Source organism: Phasianus colchicus, chromosome 18 (assembly GCF_987193195.1).
Source record: "Phasianus colchicus chromosome 18, bPhaCol1.hap1.1, whole genome shotgun sequence".
In the NCBI taxonomy this organism is placed as follows: domain Eukaryota; kingdom Metazoa; phylum Chordata; class Aves; order Galliformes; family Phasianidae; genus Phasianus; species Phasianus colchicus.
In genome coordinates, this window is record NC_143453.1 from 3,717,202 (window position 1) to 3,743,335 (window position 26,134).

The 26,134-nt window shown below is 39.5% G+C and overlaps 1 protein-coding gene across 5 annotated transcripts in view; it reads left to right on the plus strand.

Moving 5' to 3' along the window:
* CCDC60 (coiled-coil domain containing 60) overlaps positions 1-26,134 on the plus strand; it is a 42,750-nt gene that overhangs the window by 8,659 nt on the left and 7,957 nt on the right. For 3 of the 5 annotated variants that reach the window (XM_031592205.2, XM_031592201.2, XM_031592203.2), the window contains exons 2-7: positions 9,479-9,562; positions 11,117-11,208; positions 21,686-21,862; positions 22,356-22,478; positions 23,449-23,556; positions 24,861-24,951. In XM_031592205.2, coding sequence (XP_031448065.1) covers positions 9,479-9,562; positions 11,117-11,208; positions 21,686-21,862; positions 22,356-22,478; positions 23,449-23,556; positions 24,861-24,951 — 675 coding nt within the window. The remainder of the gene's footprint in view (positions 1-9,478; positions 9,563-11,116; positions 11,209-21,685; positions 21,863-22,355; positions 22,479-23,448; positions 23,557-24,860; positions 24,952-26,134) is intronic. The other 2 variants (XM_031592202.2, XM_031592204.2) reach the window with 1 other exon arrangement.

Consider the following 26,134-nt stretch of genomic DNA (forward strand, 5'->3'; position numbering starts at 1 on the left):
ACTGTCTCAGTGCGTTTCGTGTCGCCTTATGCGGGGCTTGTGTTGTTGTGCAGCAGCCTGAGCTATGGATGATGCTGTTAATCCATGAAAAATGAGAAATTAAACCCCTGGCTGGATCTTAATGATCCTTATCCAGATCCATCGAATCACAGCTTGATTTTTATTTTTCTGAGATTTTCTGTTTGTTTTTATAAAAGCTTGGAAGTGCTAAATTCATTCAGCTTTGCAGTGTGGCATTCAGAAATCCCTCTTGCTGTCAGTGATCTTACTTCAGCTTTTAGTGAATATGGATTAAAGAACAGATTGGGAGGAAAAATATCCTTTTCTAAATAGCCACCTTGCTGTTCCATTTAGCTCGTCAGAAGTATTCCAATCCTTTTTTAAACAAAGTAAAATACTGTGTGATTTTTCTTTTCCCCTTCAGGTGTTTCATTTTCAACTGTTCCCATGAAAAGTGTTAACCTGTATTACCTCCGTGAGATGTTTGAGGTCTGAATGTGTGCGTGGCAGTAATTGGTAAGTCAGGATGAGTTAGCTACATAGGATACAGGCTGTAGAGCAAGATTTTCCAGCACCTCTTGGTTGTGCTGGCAAATTGTATGAATTGAAGTCTTTGCACTGCTTTGCTCTGAGGTCAGCTAGAAGACACTATGGCCTGAAAACAGTGATTTAATGACATACAGCCTTAAAACTAATGAGATACAAAATAGGAAATCAAAACAAAGACAATGCTTGAGGAGAATGGGCCACAGATGTAACGCAGTCTGTGTGTGCAGCTGGCATGGCTACTGCAAAATGCCTCTGAAAATAGCTGCCCTCTGGAAAGTCAAGTTTTGGTGGGTTAGCTGTGGCTTATTCCCTTATTTGTATCAAATATGAGCAATTTGGGATGCATTTATTTTACCACAACTGTAGAGTAGTTCCTAAATGTTGATCTTTCCTTCCTTTTTTTTAAGTCACAGGTATGATAGTGCAGGCTTTTTTTGCAGATAACCTAGTCAATTCCATTAACTCTATCTGATGAGGTGTGTATGTGTGCTTATGTTTTAGGATAAATCACACATAAGCAATTAAAAGAAGGGATCTTTGTTGAGTATGTTATCATAGAATCACAGAATGGTTTGGGTTGGAAGGGGCCTTTAAGGTCATCCAGTTTCAACCCCCTGCTATAGGCAGGGACACCTCCCACTGACCATGTTGCTCACAGCCCCATCCAGCCTTGAGTGCTTCCAGGGAGAGGGCATCCACCACCTCACTGTGCAACCTGTTGCAGTGTCTCACCACCCTCACCTAAAACCCATGCAGAGCTGTTCACTGGAGCCTTGCCATAGGTTATCAATGATATTTGGGGCTTTGTGTTGGAATTAAAGAGTCCTCTGTCTAATCTTGCATAAAGCCTAGCCAAGGAGATTCTCTTCTTGACATAGATCATCTGTCTCACATTTGTCGTGCATGAATTTGGTGCCAGCCAACAAGCTCATTCCATTGCAATGTGGACTGTATTTATCACTGTAAGACAGTAATTCAGTCAGGTTCTTTATTCCAACAAGGAACTGGACCCTTTGACAAAAATATGCTTTGGGAAAATTATACAGTAGTTCAGAATTTGCCTTTTTGCTTGTAAATTTCAACATATCTGGGTATAACATCCATGTCTATAGCAACCATCGCATGCTTCTTGATTTACTTGAAGTGATATTGGAAAAATATTAAGAAAACATATCAGCGTTTTAATAATCATAGTCTCCAGTTTGCATCTAAAAATGCTTATATGTTTTAGGGAAGTAACAGGAGTGGCTGTTTGGGGAAAATAGACTGGAACTGTCAGACCCATATCACGTTGTGCATGTGGTGAGATGACGACTTTTTTAGGGCTGGCAGATGCACTCTGTTCATTTTACAGGTCATTAAATTTCTCATTATACGAACTCAATCATCTGAGTTTTTCCAAATATGATTTGGAATATCCAAAAGATTAGACAGTGTGCAAAATAAATAGAGAAGTGTTTTGTTTTTTTTTTTTCTTCTTTTCAAATTATGGTTTGTCTTTCAAAATTAAAGTGATCGATAACCTCCATAACATTTGTACTATATCATTCTCATTGTCTGGCTGCTCCATATGGAAGGTTATATTCTGAGATTGTATATCTCTGCATGCAGAGCAACATCAGACCAAATTTGTATTTGTCGGTCTGCCTCAAGATTCTGATTAACCTGTCTGTGTCTGAGAGGAGAGAATCTCCAGCAGTAATTTGTGCATTAGAATATTATCTTTCTTGATGAGGCTAAGCATCTGCATCTTCTTTAAAAAATGTTATGAAGTGGCTTTTGAGAAGAAAAAGGCCCAAATCTTCGTGTGTTTCATTTGCTGAATTATCATTCAGGACTATCCTGCCTCTTCTGTCCAACATGTATGTTTTTCCACGTGGTCTACATTGCCAAAGTGGGATGGTCTTTTATCCCTTGTGTGAAGGACTTGGTCTGCATGTGATTTTATGGTGTAATTTGGGCAGGAGAGGAAGAAGAAATGGTGTGTCTCAGAAGGACGTTTTCCCATTTAAAAATTAGTGAACCATCTCCATCTTCCTAAGCTGCCTTTACCTTCTTGATTGTTTGTAAGGCCTCTGTTTGTGTTCGTTCTGATTGCACTTCTGGTTTAGCTTTTTGCAGTCCTTTGCCATTGCCAGCTGAAGCAACTCCTGACTATGAAGATCTATGAGAAAGGAGTAGATAAGTGACCTTATCTACTAGTGCTTATCTAGAGACTGCCCTGATCCTACTTCCTTGGTGCTATTAAATTTAGATTCTGCTAAATGACAGAATTTCATCTCGTGCTGGGCTCAGGTGGCTCTGTTATGGAGCCTGAAGGAACTGAAGGTTTTACAGTGCCTGAGGAGTTGCAGGCGGCACAGAGAAAAGGAAAGAGGGCAGGGTGCCAACAATATACAAGAAATGCACTTAACTTCGGTGTTCAGCATCCACGGGATGAGCAATGGGATATTAATTTAATAGCTGGTTGAGAAGAATGGGGGATATCCAGACAGAGAGAAATGGTGGGAGATTCAGTCAGCCTGCAGGACTGTGACTTCCACTTCAGCTTAAGATGTGAGCTTTTGGCTTCGGAGACGTCCCTGGTCATGTATGGCTTTAGAATATATGGAGGTTGGCAGCCCTGCCTGTGGCAGGGGATTTGGAGCTTGATGATCCTTGAGGTCCCTTCCAACCCAAGCCATTCAATGATTCTATGATATGACATGCACAGAAAGCACAGGGAATTGAAGGCACAAGTCACTTGTCTTGCTGTACCTTCATCCTTCATATATGCAGTGTTTAATACCACGTGCTGACAAGAACGTGGTGAGGATTAATATCTTACAGGTGGTAAACTGCTGAGCTGTTGTAGTAACGGGGACCACGCGAGTATTACAAATGTGCTTTGGAGTCTTCACAGCTATTGGATGCCAGTGTAGCCCCTGTAGCCCCTCCATCTCTGCCTAGCCAGAAGAATGCCCCATCCATCATGTGCGGAGCCAGTCATGCTTAGCTACACATTTGTGACCTCTGGGTGTGATTATAGCTGCTGATCTGTGGGACTGAAGCCAAAGGAGAGAGAGGATTTGGCTCTGTTTTATTAATATACTTACAGGAATAATTGCTGTGCTTAAACAAAATTAAATAGCATCTAATTCCTTCGTTGGCGTTTGGTAAATAAAAGCAAGCATGGGGACAAAGATGGAAGTTCAGAAGGAAACAGGAGTGGTTTTGCTTTTTCTAATCCTGGAGTGGTAGCTGGGCAATTTGAAATTCAAGTGAAGTGTTAGCAGCCTTGGCCAGAAACAATCTTTAATTTTTGCATACACTTCTTATTTATTGAACTAATAACCTTAACCTTCTCTTTTTGCCTTGTAGAAGAGAAGTGCTCGGATTGCTGCTAACATGTCTGTATTTCAGTTCGGTGGTTATTTCCAATTCCTTGTTTTCTTTGTCCTCTACCAGGTGGCAGTCGTCATGCTTTTTATTCCGTGGCTTGTATTGATTTGGTCAAAAGTAATTAAAGAGATAATTCGTTCTCAATTACATTTCCCCGAATTTCCTGAGGCTGGTGACTCTGCTCTCCAGCTGCGTCTTTCCTCAACTCCTCCTCAAATTGACTTTGTTCTTGTTATGAAATAAAGCAGAATCGTGTGTTCTTTTTTGTTTGTTTGTTTGCTGCTTTTTGATTGAATGGTGACTCTGTGCTGTGGAAGATATCGATCTGTTAATTGTATTACACGCTCCTGCCTTGGTTCATGAACTTGCATGCTTTTAGCATAGCATTCCAATAAGAAACCCCACGTTAGACTAATAGAAGATCAGTAAAGGGAGACATCTAGAAAGCATTAGCAAAGGCCAAGTATTATTTCCATCATCACTGAGTGGAAGGCTGTGGGAGAGCTGCATCAACTGGTGCTGGTGCATTGCCCAGAGTCCACGTGACTGATAGAAATACGAGGAATAAGGAGAGATGTCATAGAAGCCATCTATTTTGTTTTTTGTTTTTTTTTTTTGCATGTTTTCTTGCCTTGACTTGTAAGGATGCAATGCAGAATATTTAGGCTGTGTGTTTTTTGCAGTGAAAAGATCTTATGGAGGAAAAAAAAGATGGCAGGTCATATAATATTCAAAGTAACTGTGGAGCAAATAGAGTTACAGTTGAGACTAATTAGATCCGATTATTTTACAAAATTTATCACACTTACCAGAATTCAGTAAATATGATGATGATCCTTTGGGGTCCCTTCCATAGCCATTCTATGATTCTATGAACATTCTTTGGAGAAAAGAAAATAAAAAAAGGATTTTCCTGGAGAATGTGACAAGCTGAGGCAAATTGGGATAAATATCAAGCTATGTGAGCTGGTTTTGCTGGGTAAACAGCAGTCTGTCTTTATGTACCCTTTCTGAATACTAAAAAAGTTAAGAAATGAGCAGTGTTGTTTGTGGCATTTCAGATATAAGGAGTAGAGGCATGGTGAGCTGAGATTCTTGTACCAGAATCTATTGTAGTCAGAAAGAAGTGGGGGTGGGTTAGGGCCTGCAGGCTGGGATAAGGTGTTACATGTTTTATTTAGAATGGCAGAAGAATTTTCTGACAGATGTGAAATTGAGCCTACTTATTCCAAATTTCGTTCTTATGCCATTACTAGTAGATAACCTCTCTCTCACTTCTCAGCTGCCTCCTTCCATTTCTCTGATGTGTCTTTATTGACAGTAATGCGTTCGCTAGAGCGCAGGATGGGAGCTGACAGCACTGGAGCTCCATCCCTCATTAAAACCACCGATGGTAGAACAGTGAAACGAGTATCACTCCCTATTGATATCAGGCCCGTTTCTGACCAAAGACCAAGGAATGCAAGCTGCTGCAGTAGCTCTTAGCAAACGCTCCCATTGGCTGCAGAGATTCTCATCTATGGAGTGCCTTGCATTATTGATGTGGTAAAGCATAACCTTAACGAATCAGGTGTCTCGTCTTTGAGGCTGATGTATATTTGCATCTTGCTGTGGTGTAGTTTTAAGCCAAAGCACTAAAATGACATTCCTCTTAAGGCAATCTTAGTTTTCTGCAGGATATTGGTAGTGAAGTCCTTTGCCTAGGAGTCCCTTGTGTTTAATTTAAAATTCTCTTTTGGTCCCAATATCTGTTCCCTCATTCCAGTGAAAGAGCAAGAAGGGTCAGTGTTCAGCAGCAGCAGTGTAAGAAGAAATAAGGAAAAAATTTAAAATACCTTGATTACTTGGCTAGAATACTGCCTACAAAAATCAGCATTTAGAATGCTACCTGCGGAAGAGCAGTAGTCCTTGTGTATTGCTTAACAAGAGCTTTCTAAATGCTGTTGTAAAATGACAAATATATTTCATCAGGTTGGCCTTGCATCTGGATGACCAATAGGGTAGCTTGTGAGAGGGCCGTGCTGATTTGCCTTCGTCAAAACACATTCACATCTTGCAGATGTAATCATAATGCTACTAGTGATATTAGGAACGATGCTGAATGATATTATGAAGAAGAGTGCAATAGGTGTTTCAATCACTGTTTTTACCTGTAACATAAAAACCAAACAAGCTGACCAACATGAAAAAAGCTTCAGGAATTGCCAAGATAACAGGTTCTAAGTTGAAAATGTACAACATAAATACCACATACCACAGCTCCCCTCCTGTAGGTGACAAACACAGCATGCTCACTGCAGCCTTCCTGTACCTAAAGGGAGCCTACAAACAGGAGGGGAGTCAACTCTTTACAAGGGTAGATAAAGGCAGGACGAGGGGAAATGGTTTTAAGTTGAAGGAGGGAAGATTTAGGTTGTATATCGAGGGGAAGTTCTTTACCAAGAGAGTGGTGAGGTGCTGGAATAGGCTGCCTGGAGTGTTTTAGATGCCCCGTTCCTGAAGGTGTTCAAGGCCAGGTTGGATGAGGCCCTGGGCAGCCTGGTTCAGTAGCAGCTCTGAAGGTTGGTGGCCCTGCTTGTGGCAGGAGGCTTGGAAATTGATGATCCTTGATGTCCCTTCCAATCCAAGCCAATCTATGATTCTATGCTATTTCCACAATAGGATTTGAAGAAGAAAAAATGGAAACTCGGAATGATATTTGCAAAGATAAGTGTGTGAAATGCAAGGTGTGATTAATAAAAGACTGTGATGTGTCAGAGCTGAACAATTTCTGCTCTTCATAATTACTTAGAAGAGAAAGTAGATGTACCTGGGAACTGTTAGGATAAAATCTAGCATGTCTGGAGGCAGTCGTTTGTGACTGAAACGAGCTATTCAAAAGGATTTGTTCCTCCAAAAATACTCTGAGCCTTCAGTTTCCTTTCTAAAGATGGAGAGGGCATGCAAAGCACTGCATAAACTGTTATGCAAGAACAGCAGAGCTTTGGGTGTGCCTCCAGCCAACCATGATAGCAATGGAAGGGCTCGCCTCCAACCAGGTGGCATCGAGCTCCAGTGACTGTGCTGCTCCTGCAGTTGACTTTACCTAGGTCTGCTGGGTGTGAGCTCAGGAAAAACCACCTCCTTTTGGATTAATTTCCTCAGTCTTTCTTTGGACCTTTTTTTTTTTTTTTTTGTATTTAAATGTTGTTTTCTTACATATGGAGTTGTACATCATTTTGTTTCTTCGCTATAATGAAAGCAGGAAATGAGGAGTGAAACAGGCATTTTGGTGGCTTAAAAGCAAGTGAGGAGACTTCTCATAGTTCACCTAAATTTGGAAACACTATGAGGAAAAAAAATAATTAAAAAAAACCCCACCCAAGCCCATTTATTGCTTCTGCACAAAGATCCTACAGATTGTCATGATAATATATTATTGAGTTTAACAAATTAGACTTACCAATATATTTTTTCCTCAGTTTTTTTTTTTTTTTTTTTTTTTTTATTTTATATCTGCACTGCAAATTAAAAAGAAGGAATCACACCATTCCATCATTATGAACTGTTACTGTTTGAAGCTCAGATTGCACCTTTTCAATACGCGGCGTTGTAATGAAAGATAATGTTATAGAAAAAGAAGCGATTCCCTTCTGTTTTCTGTGGTATGGCTGATTGAATCTCATTACCAGTACCTGAGAGGAGGCTGACATATGTGATACCTCCCTTCCCTTCTTCCCTGAGCAACTATGCCAAAGGAGAGGTGGATTCGCAGCTCTTTTCATTGCCTTTCCTCCTGATCTGGCTGGGGTGGCTGACCAGAGTTAGGATGCAGGGTAATGTGTTGCACCTTGTAGAGTTTTGGTCACAGATTTGTTCTTTCAGCACACTCAGAAATCTCTGAAAGAGTCATATTGGGAAATTTTTTCTCCTCGTGCTCCATAGTTTGTACTCATGATCAGCATACTGGTACTTATGAGCAATTGAAACTTTGGGTCTGCATTCCAACACTTTCTCTCCTCAAGTAGTAAGTTATTCCGAGAGGCCTTAGTTGATAGAGTCATATCAGTCAAGGTATCACCAGCTGTAAAAACAATGGTAGCTGGCCATGGTCAACATATTGCTGTTTCTGCTGGGGAGAAGCATCAGGAGCAAAGCAGAGTGGAAGTTCTGCATTTGCTATGGGTGAGATGCAGGAGCCTGCTCAGAAGTAAAATGATTCCTTTCTCACAGCTGTGTGAATGAGCTTTCTTCAAACACCAGGGCAGCTCAAGTACGTTGGTGTCCCTCTGCAAGTGAGACATGTTCTCCCCAGCAATGTTGGCTTGCCATCTGTCCCTGCTGCTCACCCACCTTGTCCCATTGCTCCCCAGCCACAAGAGATAGCAGAGCCTTCACACGCTCATCTTTGACACTTCATTAGTTCATCTGTACACACTGCAGAAAATCTTTTTTCCGTTCCAGCTGCTTTGCTCTTAGCATCATTTCTGCTTATTTTTTATTCTGTTATTTGCTCCCGGTCTGCCCTCAGTCATTACATTACAACTCGGGTGTGCACAGCTTTCTAGTGAGTGAAGAACTCTGCTCCTTATGCTTTCTGCTTTCGTTCTGTTGACATGTTACATTGGAACATAGATTTGGAAAACATTTTGTGCCTTCTAGGATCAAGATTCTAACATGCAAAATGATTTGCTTTTAAGAATTTCTAAAACATCTAGAAGATATTTCAAGGCTTTACAGCTCCGCATTTGCTGTGCTGTGTCTTTCAGCCTTTGTTCCACATCAGTTCTGCACTAGCTATATGGGTGCAGCTTCCCAGGGCCTCCTGCTTTGCTTTGCTTGGGATCAATAAATGAGCTCTTTGATCTGAAACTACTGCAGGAAGGAATTACTATTTTTCATACCCTTTTAGCCTGAGTACCATAGGCTGCTGAGTGATCTGAAGTTTTTTATTAATCTACATATAAATATGTGTGTGTGTGTATATATATATATATGTGTGTGTGTGATTTAAATAGGAGGAAATATATCTTCCTTCCACTTGAATAAAGTGCTGGTTGAAGGAGAACTAAAAATGAGATTGTTTGACTTCAGGGCTTTTCATGAGCCTGTGCCTTCATGGTGAGTGAAAGCACAGACCCACGAATACTGATCCATCACAGTGCGTATCTTCAGGGAAGAGCAATTACAGGTAAGTAATTTCTTATTCCTGTTTTGGAAATTGGATTTTCTTTTTATGTTAGACATGGTAGATAATAGCCTTCCATGAGAAGAGGTTTTTTTTTTTAAAAAAAAAAAAACAACATTCAATTGCAGTAATTTAGAAAGCATGGATGCATTTTGCACGGTAATTTTTTCTGCAGGTGCTTCACATGAGAATCTATTTGAGTGCCAGAGTTAGTGATGTTTTAAGTGTTTCTGCATCAGACTTGCCTTAATTTTTGATTTAGTTTGCATCTCTGTAGGAAACGTTGCTTGCACCACTTGTTTTTTTAAAATGGTGATCTACTTCTCTATGTCTAACTTGCATTTATACATAAGGCTACATGTTTTTCTTGTTCATTTTTAGGAACCTGTGAAAAAAGACGTGCAGGAAAGACCGCAGGGAGAAGTGGCTGAGGTTACTGCTGATGAGAGCTCTGTCAATCCAAAGGTTAGAGTATGCAGTTTCATTTCTGGTGAAGCTTTGATTCAGCATGGAGTTAAAGAAGCCAACATACAAGCATCATGCTTTGAGTATATACGAGTGGTTGCTGTTTATAAGCTCTGCTATACATAAGAACCTTCTGCTGACGTATCATAAGTTTTCTCTCGTAAAACTATTGCTGATGAGTGAGACAAGTTCATATTGTAATCTGGTAAAAAGAATGCTCAGAAAATTCAGTTTAGCAGTGTCACTCCATTCATCATAGAGGACCAACCTTAAAGCACCGAATGACTAATGCATTCAAAATGACTTTTTAAATAAAACATTATGATTTTTGGTGTACGTTGGCCAATATTGCACATACTTATATCTCAAAAGCCCAAGGCTGTAGGACTTTCCTTTACTGGAAATGCACAGGCTTGTCTCAAGGAACACCTTAGCTTGCACCTCAGTCTGTGCCCACTGGTGCTGCTCTTCTCAATGGGTGGCAGTTCAGCCTTGCACCATTTGCACACTGAACTCTGCCTCAGCTGCGTGTTTTATTAGCTTTACTAACACGTGCAAAAACACTGTATGTGCACAGCATGTGATCATAATTCTGTGATGTTCTCTGGAAGTCCCAAGGGTACTTCTAAAGCAGGGGCAGTTCCGCAGCAAATCTTTCATCTCCCATAAATTTGGATGTGTAGTTGTTCAGAGGAAGAACTGTTGCAGGCACTCTGAACAGTGCCCTAAAGGAGATGATTTTAATTCCCTTGTGTAAAATCACGAACCTGGTTTGTACAGTCCTAAAAAATTAAATAAAAAAGTTAGAATGAAAAGAATGGATACATTACGCTCTGTGCTCCAAAAAGAGAGCAATGTCTGTGAAGCTCTCTCTTGCTTTTTTGTTTCTTTGCCTTTTTTTTTTTTTTTGATTGTTTGTCAATAGCTTGTTTTGTGTCTGAACATTTTTCTGGACTAGAACCTGAAGAAGATTTCTCTCTTGTGTGTGCTTTTTGTAGTTTGATGCATAAGAATCACAGCTGTTGTTCCCTTAGCTTAGGTGATCAAAGAGTCTCTTCTTCCAGTTTTGGTTTCATAAACCTCTCAGGCTCTTAGCTGCTCATAAGACTTCTATCAAACCTGATGTCAGCCAATGACCAAAAGCTGTTGAAGCACACTTATGCCCAAGAGAGTGGTGAGGTGCTGGAACAGCTGCCCAGAGAGGCTGTGGATGCCCCGTTCCTGGAGGTGTTCAAAGCCAGGTTGGATGGGGCCCTGGGCAGCCTGGTCTGATATTAAATGTGGAGGTTGGTGGCCCTGCATGTGGCAGGGGGTTGGAGATTCGTGATCCTTGAGGTCCCTTCCAACCCAGACCATTCTAAGATACACGTGGGCTTGTAGAGCCGTATCGTATAAGGTTTGTTTACATGCTCATGAAATCTCATAATACTCTCCCAGGTGATGGTTATCTCAGAAAAACTGTGATTAAAGCTGAACTGTGAGACTGCAAGTACCTTCTCTGTGCTGAGCTGTTCTTAATAGCTTAATATTAATTCTCAATTTGATCACTTTCAGTCTGATCCGCTGGAATCAGTGAAAAGGCTCACCTCCTCTAAAGAAACAGGAAAGGAGCTGAAGACTCTTAGTAAAACTCTAGCTCACTTGAGGTAAGGAAATCCAGAGCACACAGAAATGGGTCAGATCGGGCTAAAAGAGTTGTTGGTTCTGCAGTTGGCTTATCAGCAAAATCATCAGCTGTACTAATTGCTTAGAAAAGATGGCTTGTAATTTTTCCTTTGTAGTCTTTATGTACGCTCAAGATGTTTTGAGTGCTGCGTGTGGAACGACTGCTAGCTCCATCAGATCTGGGTTTCTATATGCCATGCAGCCAGCTGAGGTTGGACAGAAGGTGGCTGGATGTGCTTGCTTTTCCTAGAAGGTATCTTCCATTGCCACTGTCAGAGAATGGTATCTTCCATTGCCACAACAGAGCATTTCTTACAGACTCATTTAAAAAGAAAGAAAGAGGAAAAAAAAATACCACAATGGTAGTCATAGGCTTTGCCATTCTACCATCTCATTCTTTTACACGTAACTCTTATTGATGCCCATATTTCAGCTTTGTTACTGCAGCCACTACTTACATTGACGAGGCTGCAACTTCTATGTGCTGTTCTGTTTCAATCACACATTCTGATTACACTCCAAATTTGCCCTGCTCATTGTATTTGCTTAGTATTAGCTTGAATAATTGCAGAGCTGTGTAATAGGCCTTGCAGTAGGTGACTCTAGGCTTACTAAATTTTCTTGGAACTATCTAGCTTCCGTGATGTGAGCACTGAGAAACAAGAATCGCTTGCAGCTGAAACAGCAAGCAGGAATACAAAAAGATTTACATCTGGCAAGGTTTAGTTACAGCCTCCTGCAAATAAAATAGATGATTTACTGCTGCCAGCCCCAACAGGGTACGGATTACATGAGAGAGATTAAAAGCTGTGTAGACTCGAAGCCTTTGAAGAGCATTCACTAGATAAAAATAGCTGAATTAAAGCAAGCAGCAAGAAGATAAACATGTATATAAAAACTTAATAATTTCATGGGCTAAATGTAAGCATCTTTTCCAATCGAGAACGTGTGGTATTGAATCAGCATGTTATATTGATGATGAATTAGGTTCTTGCACCGTTTGAGAGTGCAGTTTACAAAAGTTGAGGAAGCTACGTCAAAAGGAGTTTCTTTGCATGTACTACTGCAGTGATGTACTGCATTATTAGTTGTCGCAATGTGGTGGTGTTCAATATCTCCAATTTTTACATCAGAGCAATTTCTAAATTTTGCACTAGTTACTCATGATAACGTTAAATTTCACATTCAGCAGAGGGTGGTTAGTGGTAGGGTAGTATGGTTCATTTGCAATTGAACTTCATGATCTTTAAGGTCTTTTCCAACCTGAGCAATTCTGTGATTCTTCCCTTCCATCCTTGCTTAACTCTGGTTATTTTGTTTTACTTATTCTGTTAATCCACTTGATAAATGTGCCAAAAGGTTATAAGCCATAAACAAAATAATAATAAACAGTGCGTATTTTGAAGGTTGAACAAGCCATTTCAGTGAAGTATGACTTTTTTTTCCAATTACAAATGGAACTCAGATGTCTCAGGAAAGTAAAATGCTTGAGTTGTTCTTGCAGACTTCAGTGATGTCTCTGTTTCTCTGATTTATTTTTTTTCCCAAACTGCACTGATTAATCAGGAGCTCCAAGGAAAGATCTTGTTAAGAAATCCAGCTCATCACTTTGAGTGAGTGCAGTTGTTTCTTACAACATTTGAAGTGTTTTGTGTAACCTGCTTCTAACTCAAGACTTAATCATAAATGCAGATTAACCTTCTGCTGGGTGTTTAATGGTAATGTAATCTGCAAAATGATGCTAATGCAGACTTTTAATGATGTGAATAGATTTGATCTTAATGTATTTTTGATTCCAATGTTATCTTTTAATGAGAGATTAAATCCCCAACTTTTAGTCTTCTATCCCTTCTCACCTCCAGAAGCCAAGACAGCCAAAAGGACGAGCAAAATTATATTCCTTTATGCACACTGTCTTCAGAATTGCCTTTTAAGTCTCAATCAGTTGTATCAGTACCACACCCACAGATGGTAGGCACGTTGGGCAATTGATCTTTAGCATCTAGTTTGGCTTTTTACTGTTCATGCTGAAGGTGGAAAGAACCCAACTCCATTTTAGTATCCCAAGCAGAATTTGTTGTGCTGACAAATAAGAAATATGTACCTGTTGAAGCATCTCCAACTCCTTCACATTCTTCTAGTCCCATAAATTTAATTATGCATCCGAAACTGGCTTCGTTTAATTTAAAATGCCTGAGTGGAAATATTCTTGTTCTCTGCTTTTCCATGACCATTGAAACATATGTGGGACACAGAGAGAAGGCCTGGTCTCGTGTTGCTGCACAAGTCCATTTATATTTCCTTTTTACACTGACTGCATGGAGTGGTGGTTTCACATTGATGGCTAACTAAACCCCACCTCTCTGCTCTCACACTTCTGATCCTCAAAAGATCAGGGGCAGAAAATAACAAAAAAAGGCTCAAGGTTTGAGGTGAGGACTGGAAGGTCATCCATGATTACCATCACGAGGAGAAGAGATTCAGCATGGGGAGATGAATATAATTTATTGCCTGTTTATTACTAGCAGAGTAGAGCAGTGAAAAACTAAAAGCAAAGAGAGAGCACTGTTGTCTCAATATGTGCTTCAGTGATGTTTGCCTGTCACCTCCTGTAAGAGCATGTGGTATTACACTGTGATCCCAGTGGTGATCCTGCAGCATATCTAACATAATTATGTACTGAGGCATCTAAGTCATGTTCCTTACTTATATGATTTAAGTGAAATATTATATGAACTATAATGGCTGTGGAGAAATTTGCTTGAGAAAGGTCAGGGAAACTGGTTTTTGAAATGTGGACTCTCATTCTCTAATACTTCCTAAAGCATGCAGTAGCCAAATGACCCAGGGTGCAGAATAAAATCCAACAGCCTTAGTATCTGGAAATCAAAAGTACACATTAACTATTGTTCTTTCTAATTATTCTGTTGTCTAAAACTGGAAACTCTTAACTTTTAGCAATTAAAACGTGCTAGACATTCATCTTGAGCGTTCATACAAAGTTACTTTGCATTTGCAGAACAGTAAGAACTGACATCAGCAGACTTTTTAACCACATATTGTAATAGGAAATTGCAGGAAAAGATAATTTCAAGTGAGAATTACTGCAGTGATGTTTGGACCGAAGGGCATGATGGCAATACTTCTCAGTAACAAATTCAGGATGTAGAAAAGGAGCTTTTGAAGGGATGGAGCAGAGTGGGAAATGCACAAAAGAAGAAAACTGGAGTTGTAAATCATCAGGACAGCAACTTTTCATTTCAATGAAAGCAGTCGGGCTAGCAGAGCAGCATGCTAATATGTACTACAGAGAGTCAGGGGATGCAAATGACCTTTGTGGATTTGGGTTTTGTTGCCTGTCCTCATGATTGAAAAGGAACAGCCAGCGGTTGTCTTAATTGGATGTTAATTGATATGTATTCATGGCAAGTAGTGCCTGTGATCTCGCAGCTTGTTTGTATTAGAGAGTATAATGGAGCAAACTGTGAGGGAGTTTTAGCAATAGTCATCACAGTGATGTGACACGATAGTAAAAATGTTAAGATTACCTCAAAAATATTTCAAGAGTCATGACTGGAATAGACTTGAATTCATAAAGCTTCCTTATATGCTAAAAAATATAATTAAAGGGAAGATAAAACTTACAACTACAAACTCATGCTTCCTCTCAGTAATACACTGTAAGTACATGAGAGGGTGATCACTGGATGCAGAGGTTGTTCAAACTTGTCATCTCTCACTGCTATCAGTCACTAGCCCTGAGCAGGAAGCCTTGTCAGGTCTTTCCTGCTGAGGAACAGCACCAAATCACTGTGAGGATGCACCTGCCAGCTCTCAGGTAGAGTTTTATGTTAAATTATGGGAAGGAATTTGCTTATGCTTGTGGTAGCATTTAAAATAAATAAATAAATAAATAAAAATTGGGAAATGTGTAGATAATTGTAACTCCAATTTCTGAGAGTCATTGCATCTTTCTTCCAGTGAAGGTTTCACATGTAGACTGAAAACTGACCTGGCTGAGTGTTTCCCAGCGTTGAGTTCAGTGGGTGGAATGCAGCATGGCAGCAGAGACAACATATTTCTCCTTGGGCAATCAAACATCTTTAGCTTTGTGCTAAGAATTGCTGTTTCGTTTCTGCAGAAGGAAATCTCCCATTGCTACTCCTTGAGTTTGCTTAGTCTTAGTGAGAAGCAACTTTGATATGACATTCAGCTCTGAGGGAAATACCTTTTTTTATCGCTTTGTTGCAATGACATCTGTGTGATCCAGAAATAATGTGAAGTAATACACAGTTGCATGAGGATGCGTTGCATGAAAACCAAGGAAGCAGAAGTCTTTATAACCATCCATAAATCGTAGCAAGATGTAGGAACGCTTACACAGCAAGGATTGCCAAAGCACGGGAGGTTTGTAGTTAATATGTTATAAAAGCAGGTTGCCATAAATCACTTCTGTGGGCTAGCTCAGCCAGCAAGACCATGCAAGCTGGAAATACTCATGTTATTAAACACCACAAAAAAGCAAGCAACAAACAACAGCATCCAAAACAGCACAACAGAGCTTAAAAAGAAGCCTGCTTTTTAAAATGAGGTTGGCTGAAAGCATCATCTGTCTGTAAAAAGGAGGTATGAAAGGTGATAGAAACTGGAAACAGAACCTAGCAGAATGTATTATGAAAGTGATTTGGAAAACATCTCAGTCTCCGTTGAGGAGCCAAATCTGGGGTTTTTTTTTTGTTTCTATCACAACTAAGTTCTGATTCATGGTGTGCCTAGCCATCACTACTTGTGTTCACTGGCACTCAGAAGAGGTGGAGGCAGACGTACAAATGTTATTGATACCAAGAGAAATGAGAAGAGGGATAATGCATTGAAAGGCTGCCCTTGCCTAAGCTCTACAAACAGGGCGAGCTGCCAGACTGCTGTCCCTGCGTTCCTCTCCGCTGCATGAGCTGATTAATACACCTCTGGTCTGTTCTTTGGCAAGGCTGAGGATATGCACTGAGGTTCACAGTGATGGAAAAGCCTGTTAGAAGGTCATTGTTCTGCTTGGTTTGCACAGACCTTAAGTGCTTGATTGTATGCATGGGCTTGGATTTGTTACAGGTAGGGTGAGACAATTGCCTGAGCTCCTGAGTTGCCTGGGCTACTTTTGTCATTGGATAGAAATGGATGCTTTGGGGGATTTTTCTGATCCTATATGAGCTTCTCATTCAGTTTGATGCATGCTATGTTCTAGAGGAAGTTAATGAACTTAAATAAATACTTCTCATGAAACAGAGCTACTTTTTGAAAAGCTGAGATGTTTTCTAGATTTAGTCAAACAAGACTGACCAAACTACACGGCAGTGATGTGACTGCTTTGCCATAACATGCTAATCCTCTTTTGGCAAGGAAAACTGAAGCATCAGGGAAAAAGAAAAAAAAAAAAAAAGGAAGAAAATGGACATTACCTGAGCCAACATAAAAAATGAGAATTGTGTGTGCAGTGATGATCAACTAAGCACAGGTCCCCACGTGACAGTGACAAGTTGTGATCATCCTCCATCAGTGGCATCGAGGAATTGACAGCTTGGAGCTACAAGCTCAAAGGGAAGGAGTCCATGCCATTTCGTGAGACACTCAAGCCTTTATTTCCAAAAGGGCTGTGTTAAGCCCTTGTAATGCAGTGCATTTTTGGTAGTTTGAAGAAAATTAGTTCCCTTGCATCTGTTTTAGTAGAGCTAGTTGAATAAAACTATATGTCAGACTGTTGGCAGTTTAGTAGTATCCCATTGGCTGGCTTTAAATTAGAAACTAGATGTTTCTTTTCAATGCTTCAAGTTTCCTGAAGGCAGATCTCTGAAAGTCAGTCTCTATACAGAAAGCCCAAGCTCTGTTAATGCATTCCTTATGCCTGCAACTACAGTTAGACTGATGTACCCTATGAGCTGTTCCTGTTACTTGTCTTCCTTGAGCAGCTTTGTAACTAGCTATCCTTGGGTATTTTTTATTATAAAGCCACTTGACTTTTCTGGTTGATGTGGTAGCTATTATGGGAAGATTTTGAAAGGCAAGAAGCGTGTTGATTTTGGAGTTTGGGTTATGACCTTGGCTATCCTTGCCTGTGAATCTATACTGATCCTATGTATATGTACAGAGAGATGAGAAAGACTTCAGTGTTTGGAGATTCTGCTAAGTTGGCATTCCTTAATGCAAATGGTTTACTAGATGATCCAGCTGGGTGTGTGAGAGTGGGAAGGAGAGGTAAACATTGAGTTAAGAAGCAAAAAAGAGAGTCAGGTGGCAGAAACAGAGAAGGTGAAATGTTTATCTGCCAATATTAGTTTCCAATGTACTTAATACTTCGTAACGTCAGTTGCTTGGAAACCAGTGTTCTGTGCCCTTTTCCTGGTTGGCAGAAATCACTCTAATTGTCATGTTTCTAGCACTGTCACTGCTGGCAGTTTGTAACATTTTATTTCCAGAAGCAAAAATTTTCTTTTACGTGAGTGATGGCTCACATTAATTAGACAGCAGTCACGGCCAAAGACATCCATTTATGTGTACGGGTGTATGAATCATTATCCCTATCATCAATCACTGGAAAGACTGCTATTCCCATCAACAATTCTGCCCTTCCAGACTGTTCATTTGAGTCTCCATCTCCTTTCTTCTCGTGCAAAAATATATTTGTATTTGAATTTCTGTAAGTGCGAGTAGTTCGTTGCTTATTAGATTTTACTATCTAAACATGACAGCCTAATTCCATGTATCGTGGAACAAAATGACATGTTGTCACTGAATGGTTGAACAAAGCTAACACTTAAAATGAGTTTTCCGTTATTTAGTATTAAAATGTCATTGTTCTGTAAATACCTTTGCGTGCTAAGGCAGGAAGATTGATCTTCTCCCTGCTCTGCCCTTGTGATGCCTCACCTAGAGCATCGCATCCAGGTCTGGTGCCCCTAACACAGAAAAGACATGGAGCTACTGGAGATCTGCTGTCTTCTTAAGAAGACGTGCTGAGGGAGCTGCCTTCATGGCAGGCTTGCTTTGGTTTTGTTATTTTTTGGAGCGTGGTTTTTTTGGGAGGGTGTTTGCTTGTTTTGTTTATAAACGAACCCGTTTGAGTACGGATTATTGTACACATCTTCAGGACAACAAAATGGGAATCTACATCCAAAATAATGTGGGTATTCCAGATTGTGTGTGTGACTTCAACGGCTCAAGGCAGATGTTGATCTGGTGCCACTTCAGTTCCTTGCCAGAACGTTCAGTGGTTCAGTATGGTAAATGATAACATATGTCTGAGTTTCTGTGGGTTAGTAACTACATTTAATAGATCTTAATGTAATTATAATCTGGTATTAGCTGAACTTAGGGAAAACAGAAGTGTGAATATTTACCTATTAGACTCTTCTTGTGTGATTACTCAGCCATTAAATAGGAGCAGTAATTGTTTTGTTCCTGATTTTCCTTTGCCTCGTGCGTACACTTGTATCTCTTTAGCTTGGTTACAAACACTACCTAACCCAAATTCTTCATTATTTTACATTAGTATCTACATATTAATTGTGAGTACCTGTAAGCTCTTTTTCCCATGTGCTAAACTTTCAGAACACAGCCCAAATGCCATGTGAAGCACAAGAGCAGGACTTGCTCTGTCAGGCTCACCTCTCATGGCTGCTGGTAATTTAAGGAGGGTCATGAAAGCACTCTATGATAACTCACTGGCTATATTTTAAGTGAACAACTCCCTAATTCTCATTTACAGTGAGACTTTCTCACCTCACTCGGGATCCCAAAGGTGTGAAGTGATCTTAATGTAACTAACTTATGAACATACAGGCACAGATATATATATATATATATGTATGTATGTATGTTATCACACTGAATGTAAGGGCACTAAAGAACTGAGTGCAATGGTCAACAGCTCCAGTATTCACTGATAAGAGAAAGGAGCTCATTCTCCATTGGTATAAATGGATATTACCATTGTCAATCTGCAACAAACGCAGAGTTCGGTCTCCTGTTGTTCTTTGTGTCCTTTGTAAGTAAAAACAGCTCTGTGTGCAAATGTATTTTCTTTTATCTCAATTTACAGTTGGCTCTATGCCTGTGGAAAAAGGTTGAATTTCTGCTGTATGTTGTCTGGAGCAGAAGATGTTCTTTCATTAACTTTATTGCTAGAAAGCCTTTTTCCATTAAGATAAGTAAATGCTATGAAACAGTGACTAGCAATTTCCATGATCAGAGGAATTATCTGTGTATAGTTGAATCGTTTGATGGATAGTTATTGTCCTTAAAGCTCACAACTCAGCTTTTGTTCACTGTGACCATAACGTTAGGTCTCAGAGAGAGGAAGAATTAAGCTAGTATAGTAGACTGCAACTACTTTGCTAACAAAGTTCTTAACTTGAAAAGAAAGTCCTTTTGTCTGAAACAAATCTGTTGAAAATCTGTGTTGTAACTAAAATTGACTGAGGCTCCATTATTTTAATAAACACACTGAAAAGTTCATCACTGATTGCATTTGCATTTTAATGAATGATTCTCACCTACTTGTCAAATAGGCAACCCAGCTAAATTTATTACTTTATGGTATGAACAGGGTATCCTGATACCAGAATTCAAATGTAGAAATCTTTGATGTCCTATTCTAGATATGTGCTATAAATCAGTAGTGCAGAAAAATATATTGGTCCCCTATATTCTAAGCTTGGATTTATTTTACAGTTTCTCTGACCAGAGTCAGTGAACGTTTGGGGTAATTCATAAATACTCCCGAAGTAATTCACTGAAATTATGAGGAATTTTTCTCTGTTTGTCTCTTGTTAAAGCTCTTCTGTATGCCATGCATCTGTTTATTTCATTTCTTGTCTTGCAGACTGCAGAGCTATCTGTTGTTATACCTGAGACTTCAAGGAAGTCTCAGGATGTTTGTTCACAAGTGTGTGTAGCTTTTATTTTCCTATTGGTATATGGGATGGATCATTGATTTTTGCATACACATATGAAATCCCTCAATAATAATTTATACTCCATAATATTTTTTTAAATTGTACTTTATTGTACCAATTGCCATTTACACATCTTCCTCCCATATGACTGGTTGTGGCCATTAATATTACAAGAAGCAACCGCACAACGCGCAAACAAAAAACATCTCTCTGGTTTATAACCATCTGTTTCTATCAGTTGTCTTATTTCACGTGATAACCTCATTGTTCACTATTTGTATGGTCATAACGGGCAGCTACAGCAATGGTTTTGATCTGTAAGAGGGAATACTTATATAAATCTTTTTCATACCGGTATCTTCATGGTTGGGAGAAATGAGAGGAAGCGAGAACCACTGGAGAAGTGCATAAAGCAGGAATGTGGCGTTATTTCCTACCACCCAATAAATGTCTGTTACTCAAAATACTAGGGTTTCATGGAAGAAAAACGTCGTGTCACACACAGCTCTGAAATCCTCATGTTTATAAAGCACACAGTATTTCTTATCGGAGACATTTTCTCATTTCATTTTTTTCCAAAGTTAGCATAGAAATAGCCAGCGGGTGGGTTATCATCTACCTGAACATGAAAGCTGTTCAGACTTTGTTTATGATTGGTGGACTTAAAAATAAGGCTGACAAAACCAAGTCCTCCAACCATTAAGCTGTGCAAGTAGTTTTTCATCAAGGAAACCATTTCAATTGAGAACTTGTGAGCTCAGTGGCTGAAATTTGTAGTCTGTGATCTTCAGATGCTTTAATGTATTTCTGGTAGTTAAAGGGAGGCTGTTAATTTCGGTAAAAGAAACAAGGCCAATCTTTCAAGACTAGATAGAGAAAGAATCAATGCAGCCTGATGACACTAATTTGAAAGTCAGCACCATGCTAATTTAAAGGGCTGCATCCTGTGCCTGAACAGCATGCCCTTGTCTGGCTTGGATTATCTGCTACTTTAGAGGTAATGTTTTAATAATTAATTAATGCTTTAAGCCTTTCCCTGCCCTGGCTCACCTTTTCTTTTCTTTTTTTCTTTTTCTTTTTTTATTTTTACTCCTGCTGTCATCTAACGGGTGTGCATTATGGTTTCCTCCTTGTTTCCTGCTTTTGCAGTAATTCCTTGCCTTTTACCTTCCCTGGTAGCTTCAGGGCATGGCCTGAATACAGCATGTGATGGATAGGGGCCCAGTAATCAATTGGCTGCTATATGTTAGAATTAGAGAGTTTTTAAATCAAGTAGTGAACACCATGGTGTTGAGTTCAGTTGTTAAACTCCAACATCCAACAGTGCTGAAAGAGGTGATGGAAAAATCTCCCAGTTCATATTGGGGAATTATCCTTTGTTATCATATTGCAAAAGGAAATACTGGTGTTGAACTCTTGGTTATAGAAGAGTGTGAATGCAAAGAATGGAAAATTTCTTAAAATTTAAGTTGGTGTCTTCAGTACACATTATAAAACGAAATTTTTTTTGCAGGCATCATATAAGTATTGTGAAGCAGGGTGGAGAATATTTTCATATCCTTCACCAAGAATCACTGGAGCAGAAGAAAGCATTGAAAGCACAAAAGTCCCAGGTGACGAGATGGAGAACTGACTTCCAGCCTAGCAAATATTCTTCTGAGGTAGAGGTGTCAGATGAAGAAATGAACACGTAAGTTGATTCAGAGGGTTTCTTGTAGTCCAAAGTCAGTGGTTTTAAAACGAGGCAATCTCCATTTCTGTCACTGAGCCGGAATATTACTACTTATTACCATGAGCTTGAAGAGAAAATGCTTAAAAGTCTCAATGAGCACACGTGAACTTAACAATCATGGACCAAAAAGTGCTTGTTGCACTGTTAAGAAAAGGAGGAAGCTTGGAAGGTGGAAGGTTCGGGTGAACTGAGAGAGGTTTTGTAGGCACTTAGAAGTGGTTATCTGAAGGGAAGATCTGGTGAGAGTTTGCTGTGTTTTTGCTGCCCATTGTAACCACAACACTGAGAATAATGAAGAACTGCATGCAGAATTTGTGGCTTGCAGAATGGATTTATTGGCTAGTTCAGCCCTATTTACCACCTTCTTCTGGTTTTCTCTCTATTCAATCACTAAATAGTGTTCCTTTTATATACTCCTTTTTTTAACTTCCATCTTCATTCTTTCTGACAGTTCCTCTCCAATAGAAGGCAGCCACCCAAAAAAATCAGGGAAGAAGAAAAAAAAGGTGACCTTACGGTCTTATACTCCCATTTATACCAGTGTCCTGATTTCAAGACCCTCTGAAGCACAAAGGTATATTTGAAGGCATCATTTGCTCCCATTTCTTGATTTAACATATTCTGACTGATTTGCATCAAATCTGGGTACATGGTGTTTTGAAGAAAGGCTGTCAAAGTTAAATTTTGTTTTTCCCAGCTTAGAAAACAAAAAAATTAGGCCTAAGAAAGAGAGAGGGAGAACGCAGTGCATATACAATGCACACTATTTTGTTCATTAATCTCTTGCTCACCAAAAGTGTCTTTGTATCTATACTTGCATGTGGATTAAGCTACAGTGCTAAACTTAGAATGGCTTTGGTTGGAAGGGACCCCAAAGATCATCAATTTCCAACCCCCCTGCCATAGGCAGGACCACCAACCTCCAGATCTGGCATTAGACCAGGCTGCCCAGGGCTCCATCCAACCTGGTCTTGAACACCTCCATGGATGGAGCATCCACAGCTTCTCTGGGCAGCTGTTCCAGCACCTCACCACTCTGTGAAGAGCTTCCCCTTGACATCCAATCCAAACTTCCCTTCCTTGAAATTAAAGCCATCCCCCCTTGTCCTATCATTATCTTCCCGAGTAAAAAGTTGATTCCTCTGAAGGTAGTCTTAGCTCATAAAAATCTTGGCTTGGCATTTTGAATTCATACACTGTCTCTTCTCAATTGCAAAGCTGTAGAAGCTACCATAGAATCCAAAACACGTTAGGAACCCAAATCACGAGTTCATAAATGCTGGAATCCTTGTAGGTGTGAAAGTGCTGAGCATTTCACAAAGTCAAGTCCTCTGAGAAGCTTCGTGTTCAAAAATATGCTTCAACATTATAAAACCTTGAAGGATGTGTAGAATTCATTGGGTCATTGGAAGTATTCTGGTGCAGGATTGCTTTTTATCAACAAAACCTTCTTTTACTGTTATATATATCTATTTCAGTCAACACAGTGGCAGCTTGACTATGTTTTCCTATCTGTACCATAACACAGTTGTCTCTTCTTTTAGCAGTGGATGCGTTTTCCGCCAGCTGTGTGCCATACATTGGCTTTTGGAAGCTCTGACTCTTGAATCCAGCAGCTCAATGCATTCTATATTATCCTGCTGGAACCTGACGTACGTGTGCAATTCACAACAGTCTTTGGAATGAGAGTTTGGGAATGTTTATGTCATTAGTTGTTTTTTTCTCTTATTTCACTATTTAAGTGAAGCAAGACAGAAAATACTGAGCTAACATAGTGAAATTGTTTTCTTTATCTGTTTGCTAATAATTATGTAAACTAGAAACTTTAGTAATGTATGTATGCATGTTCCTGAAGCATTCCTTAGAGGGATATCCCCTAACTAAACAGGAATTCCAGATACATTTTAATTACAGAACAAAGCCAGATATTAAGTGATATTTAGGTGTTGTTTTCATTCTATCAGTGATGCATGACAGTGATAAGTACTTACAGAAGGTGCATCGCTTCTGAATTTTTATGCTGTTGGAAGTAAATAAATTTAAGTTCTCAACATTTTTATCTGTAAATACAACAGTGTTGACTTAACATTTATTTGAATTATTCACAAACTTTGTACAGTTTATGCTCTGATTTGCAGGGCAAAGCTCTTCAGAGCTGTTCTGTTTTCTCTGTGTTTTCTCAATGAAGACAAACTGTGCCTATACAGAACAAGAGTGGCATAGTACCATGATGTAGAATTAGCCTGGAGGAGAATCAGTCCATTGTGTATCATGGATGAATTTTTCACCCCTTTACATATGAGGACTGACCAATAGACGGATGCTGACATCAGGGTGTTAATATATAAGACTCTGGAGTCATTTCAAGATACAAAAGTAGTGCTGTCTCTTCTTCCTTCTACTTTCTATTGCAGTCTCTCCACACCACTCCTCTTTCTCAACATCATCTAAACTGATAAGCCAACATATACTTACTTCATTTTGCAGTAACCATAAAAAATCATGCTTTCATTCAGATCATATAGCATCTATGTATACAAAAAGATTTTTAAATATAGTGAAGGGAGCAAGCTTAGAACATTAATCTGCTTTATGAAACTTATGGCTGATTAGATGGGGATTGGATGATAAATGAGACAACCTCAGCAGTGACCTACTAATAGAGGTCCTCACTCAGCCAACAGGGTAGAAAAACCAGACTTTTGCATGAAGCTGCCATCATTCTGATCCATGAAGTCTTGCACAGAGAAAGTGGAGAGTATAATCTGGCTCAGTACATGTCTGGTAGTTTGTCTTGTGACTGTGGTCACTCATGGCCTGCACTGCTTGTGCTGGCTGTCTGATAAGCAAACATGTCATAATCAGTCACCATTTGCCCTCTGTTTATTACGATCTTAAAAGAGCTTAATAAGGAGAACTCTTGAAATAGGAAACTAATTACGTTTTTTTTACTTAGGGACCCTGGTGGCTTTAAAAAATCAGTGAAGGAAATCGAAGAGGAAAAGTTTGCAACATATATGTGGGAGCTCTTCATTACGAACACAAAGGTATTAATTTGTTCTTTGGGAACGAATCCAATTTTTCAAGCATTTATTCTTTTTCTTGCCTAATTGAACTCCTTGATACCTCATTTTGTATTCTGGGTGAATTGCAGATTATTCTTCTGTGTTTCTGTAGAATAACACTTTGATTCTCGGTAATAGGAAGAGCAATAGGTAACTGCTCAGAAAATTGAAGCTGTGCCTTGGCCTTAGTGATAATACTGATGTAGGAAGGATTAAACGTTCTGCTAAAAGTTATGTTAGACTCTGGTTTGCATTTGTTCCCTTTTTCTTAAGAGCTGAGACCCTAGGGATTTCAAATTGGCATCCTGGAGGGCTGGTGGGGAATAAGCAGCAAGCTGTGAAACTTCCCTAAGATAAAGATTGTGTTTTTATGCAGCTCTTCTTTTTGCTGTAAGCAAACAGTGAGGGCAAGCCAGAAGGTCACAGAACTAAGAGTTGTTTCTCAGTAGGTGCCTTTCTGATTTTTCCATATGGTCTTCCCACTTCTCTAAAGTCAGGTCCCAAAGAGCACAAGCAGAGGAACACAAAGTGCATCTCAGCCTTCATGTGTCATAAAGCATTCACATTTTTATTTTTCCTCCTCCCTGAATTAATTTCCTCTCTATCATTTATACTAATTATTCCTTGAACACAGCTTTTCAATTTGATGTGAAACTTCTGGTGGACATACTGGGTTTCTCCAGGGGTACTTGGTTTATAATACATAGTGTTCTCACTATCAGGCCTGAAGAATTCAGTTTGCATTCAGTTCTATGTGTCGGACACAGGAAACTTACTTGTAAGTTACCATATGTGAGGAGGAGACCTGAACATTTATCAAACTATTTTGACTTACTCATCCATAAACATGACAAAAAATTGCTTCATTCCCAACTCTCTCCATAGCTGCAGTGTTACTTGCTTACAAATCAGCTTAACCTGTTGTCATTAATGCTACAGCAGAGGAATATGGAAGAAAGATGCCCAAAAAAGCAGGCCCTACCCATGTAATTGCTGCCGTGGTGCAGTCAGTGAAGAAGAGTGGGTGAGGTTACAGGAAGACCAGATAAACCTACTTCTGGGATTAGTACAGAAAAAAAAAAAAAAAAAGATTTCTCATTGTCAAAGATGCTACAGAAATTTGAAACCAAATGTGCTGAAATTTGCTGCAGAAAATCCCTTTTTG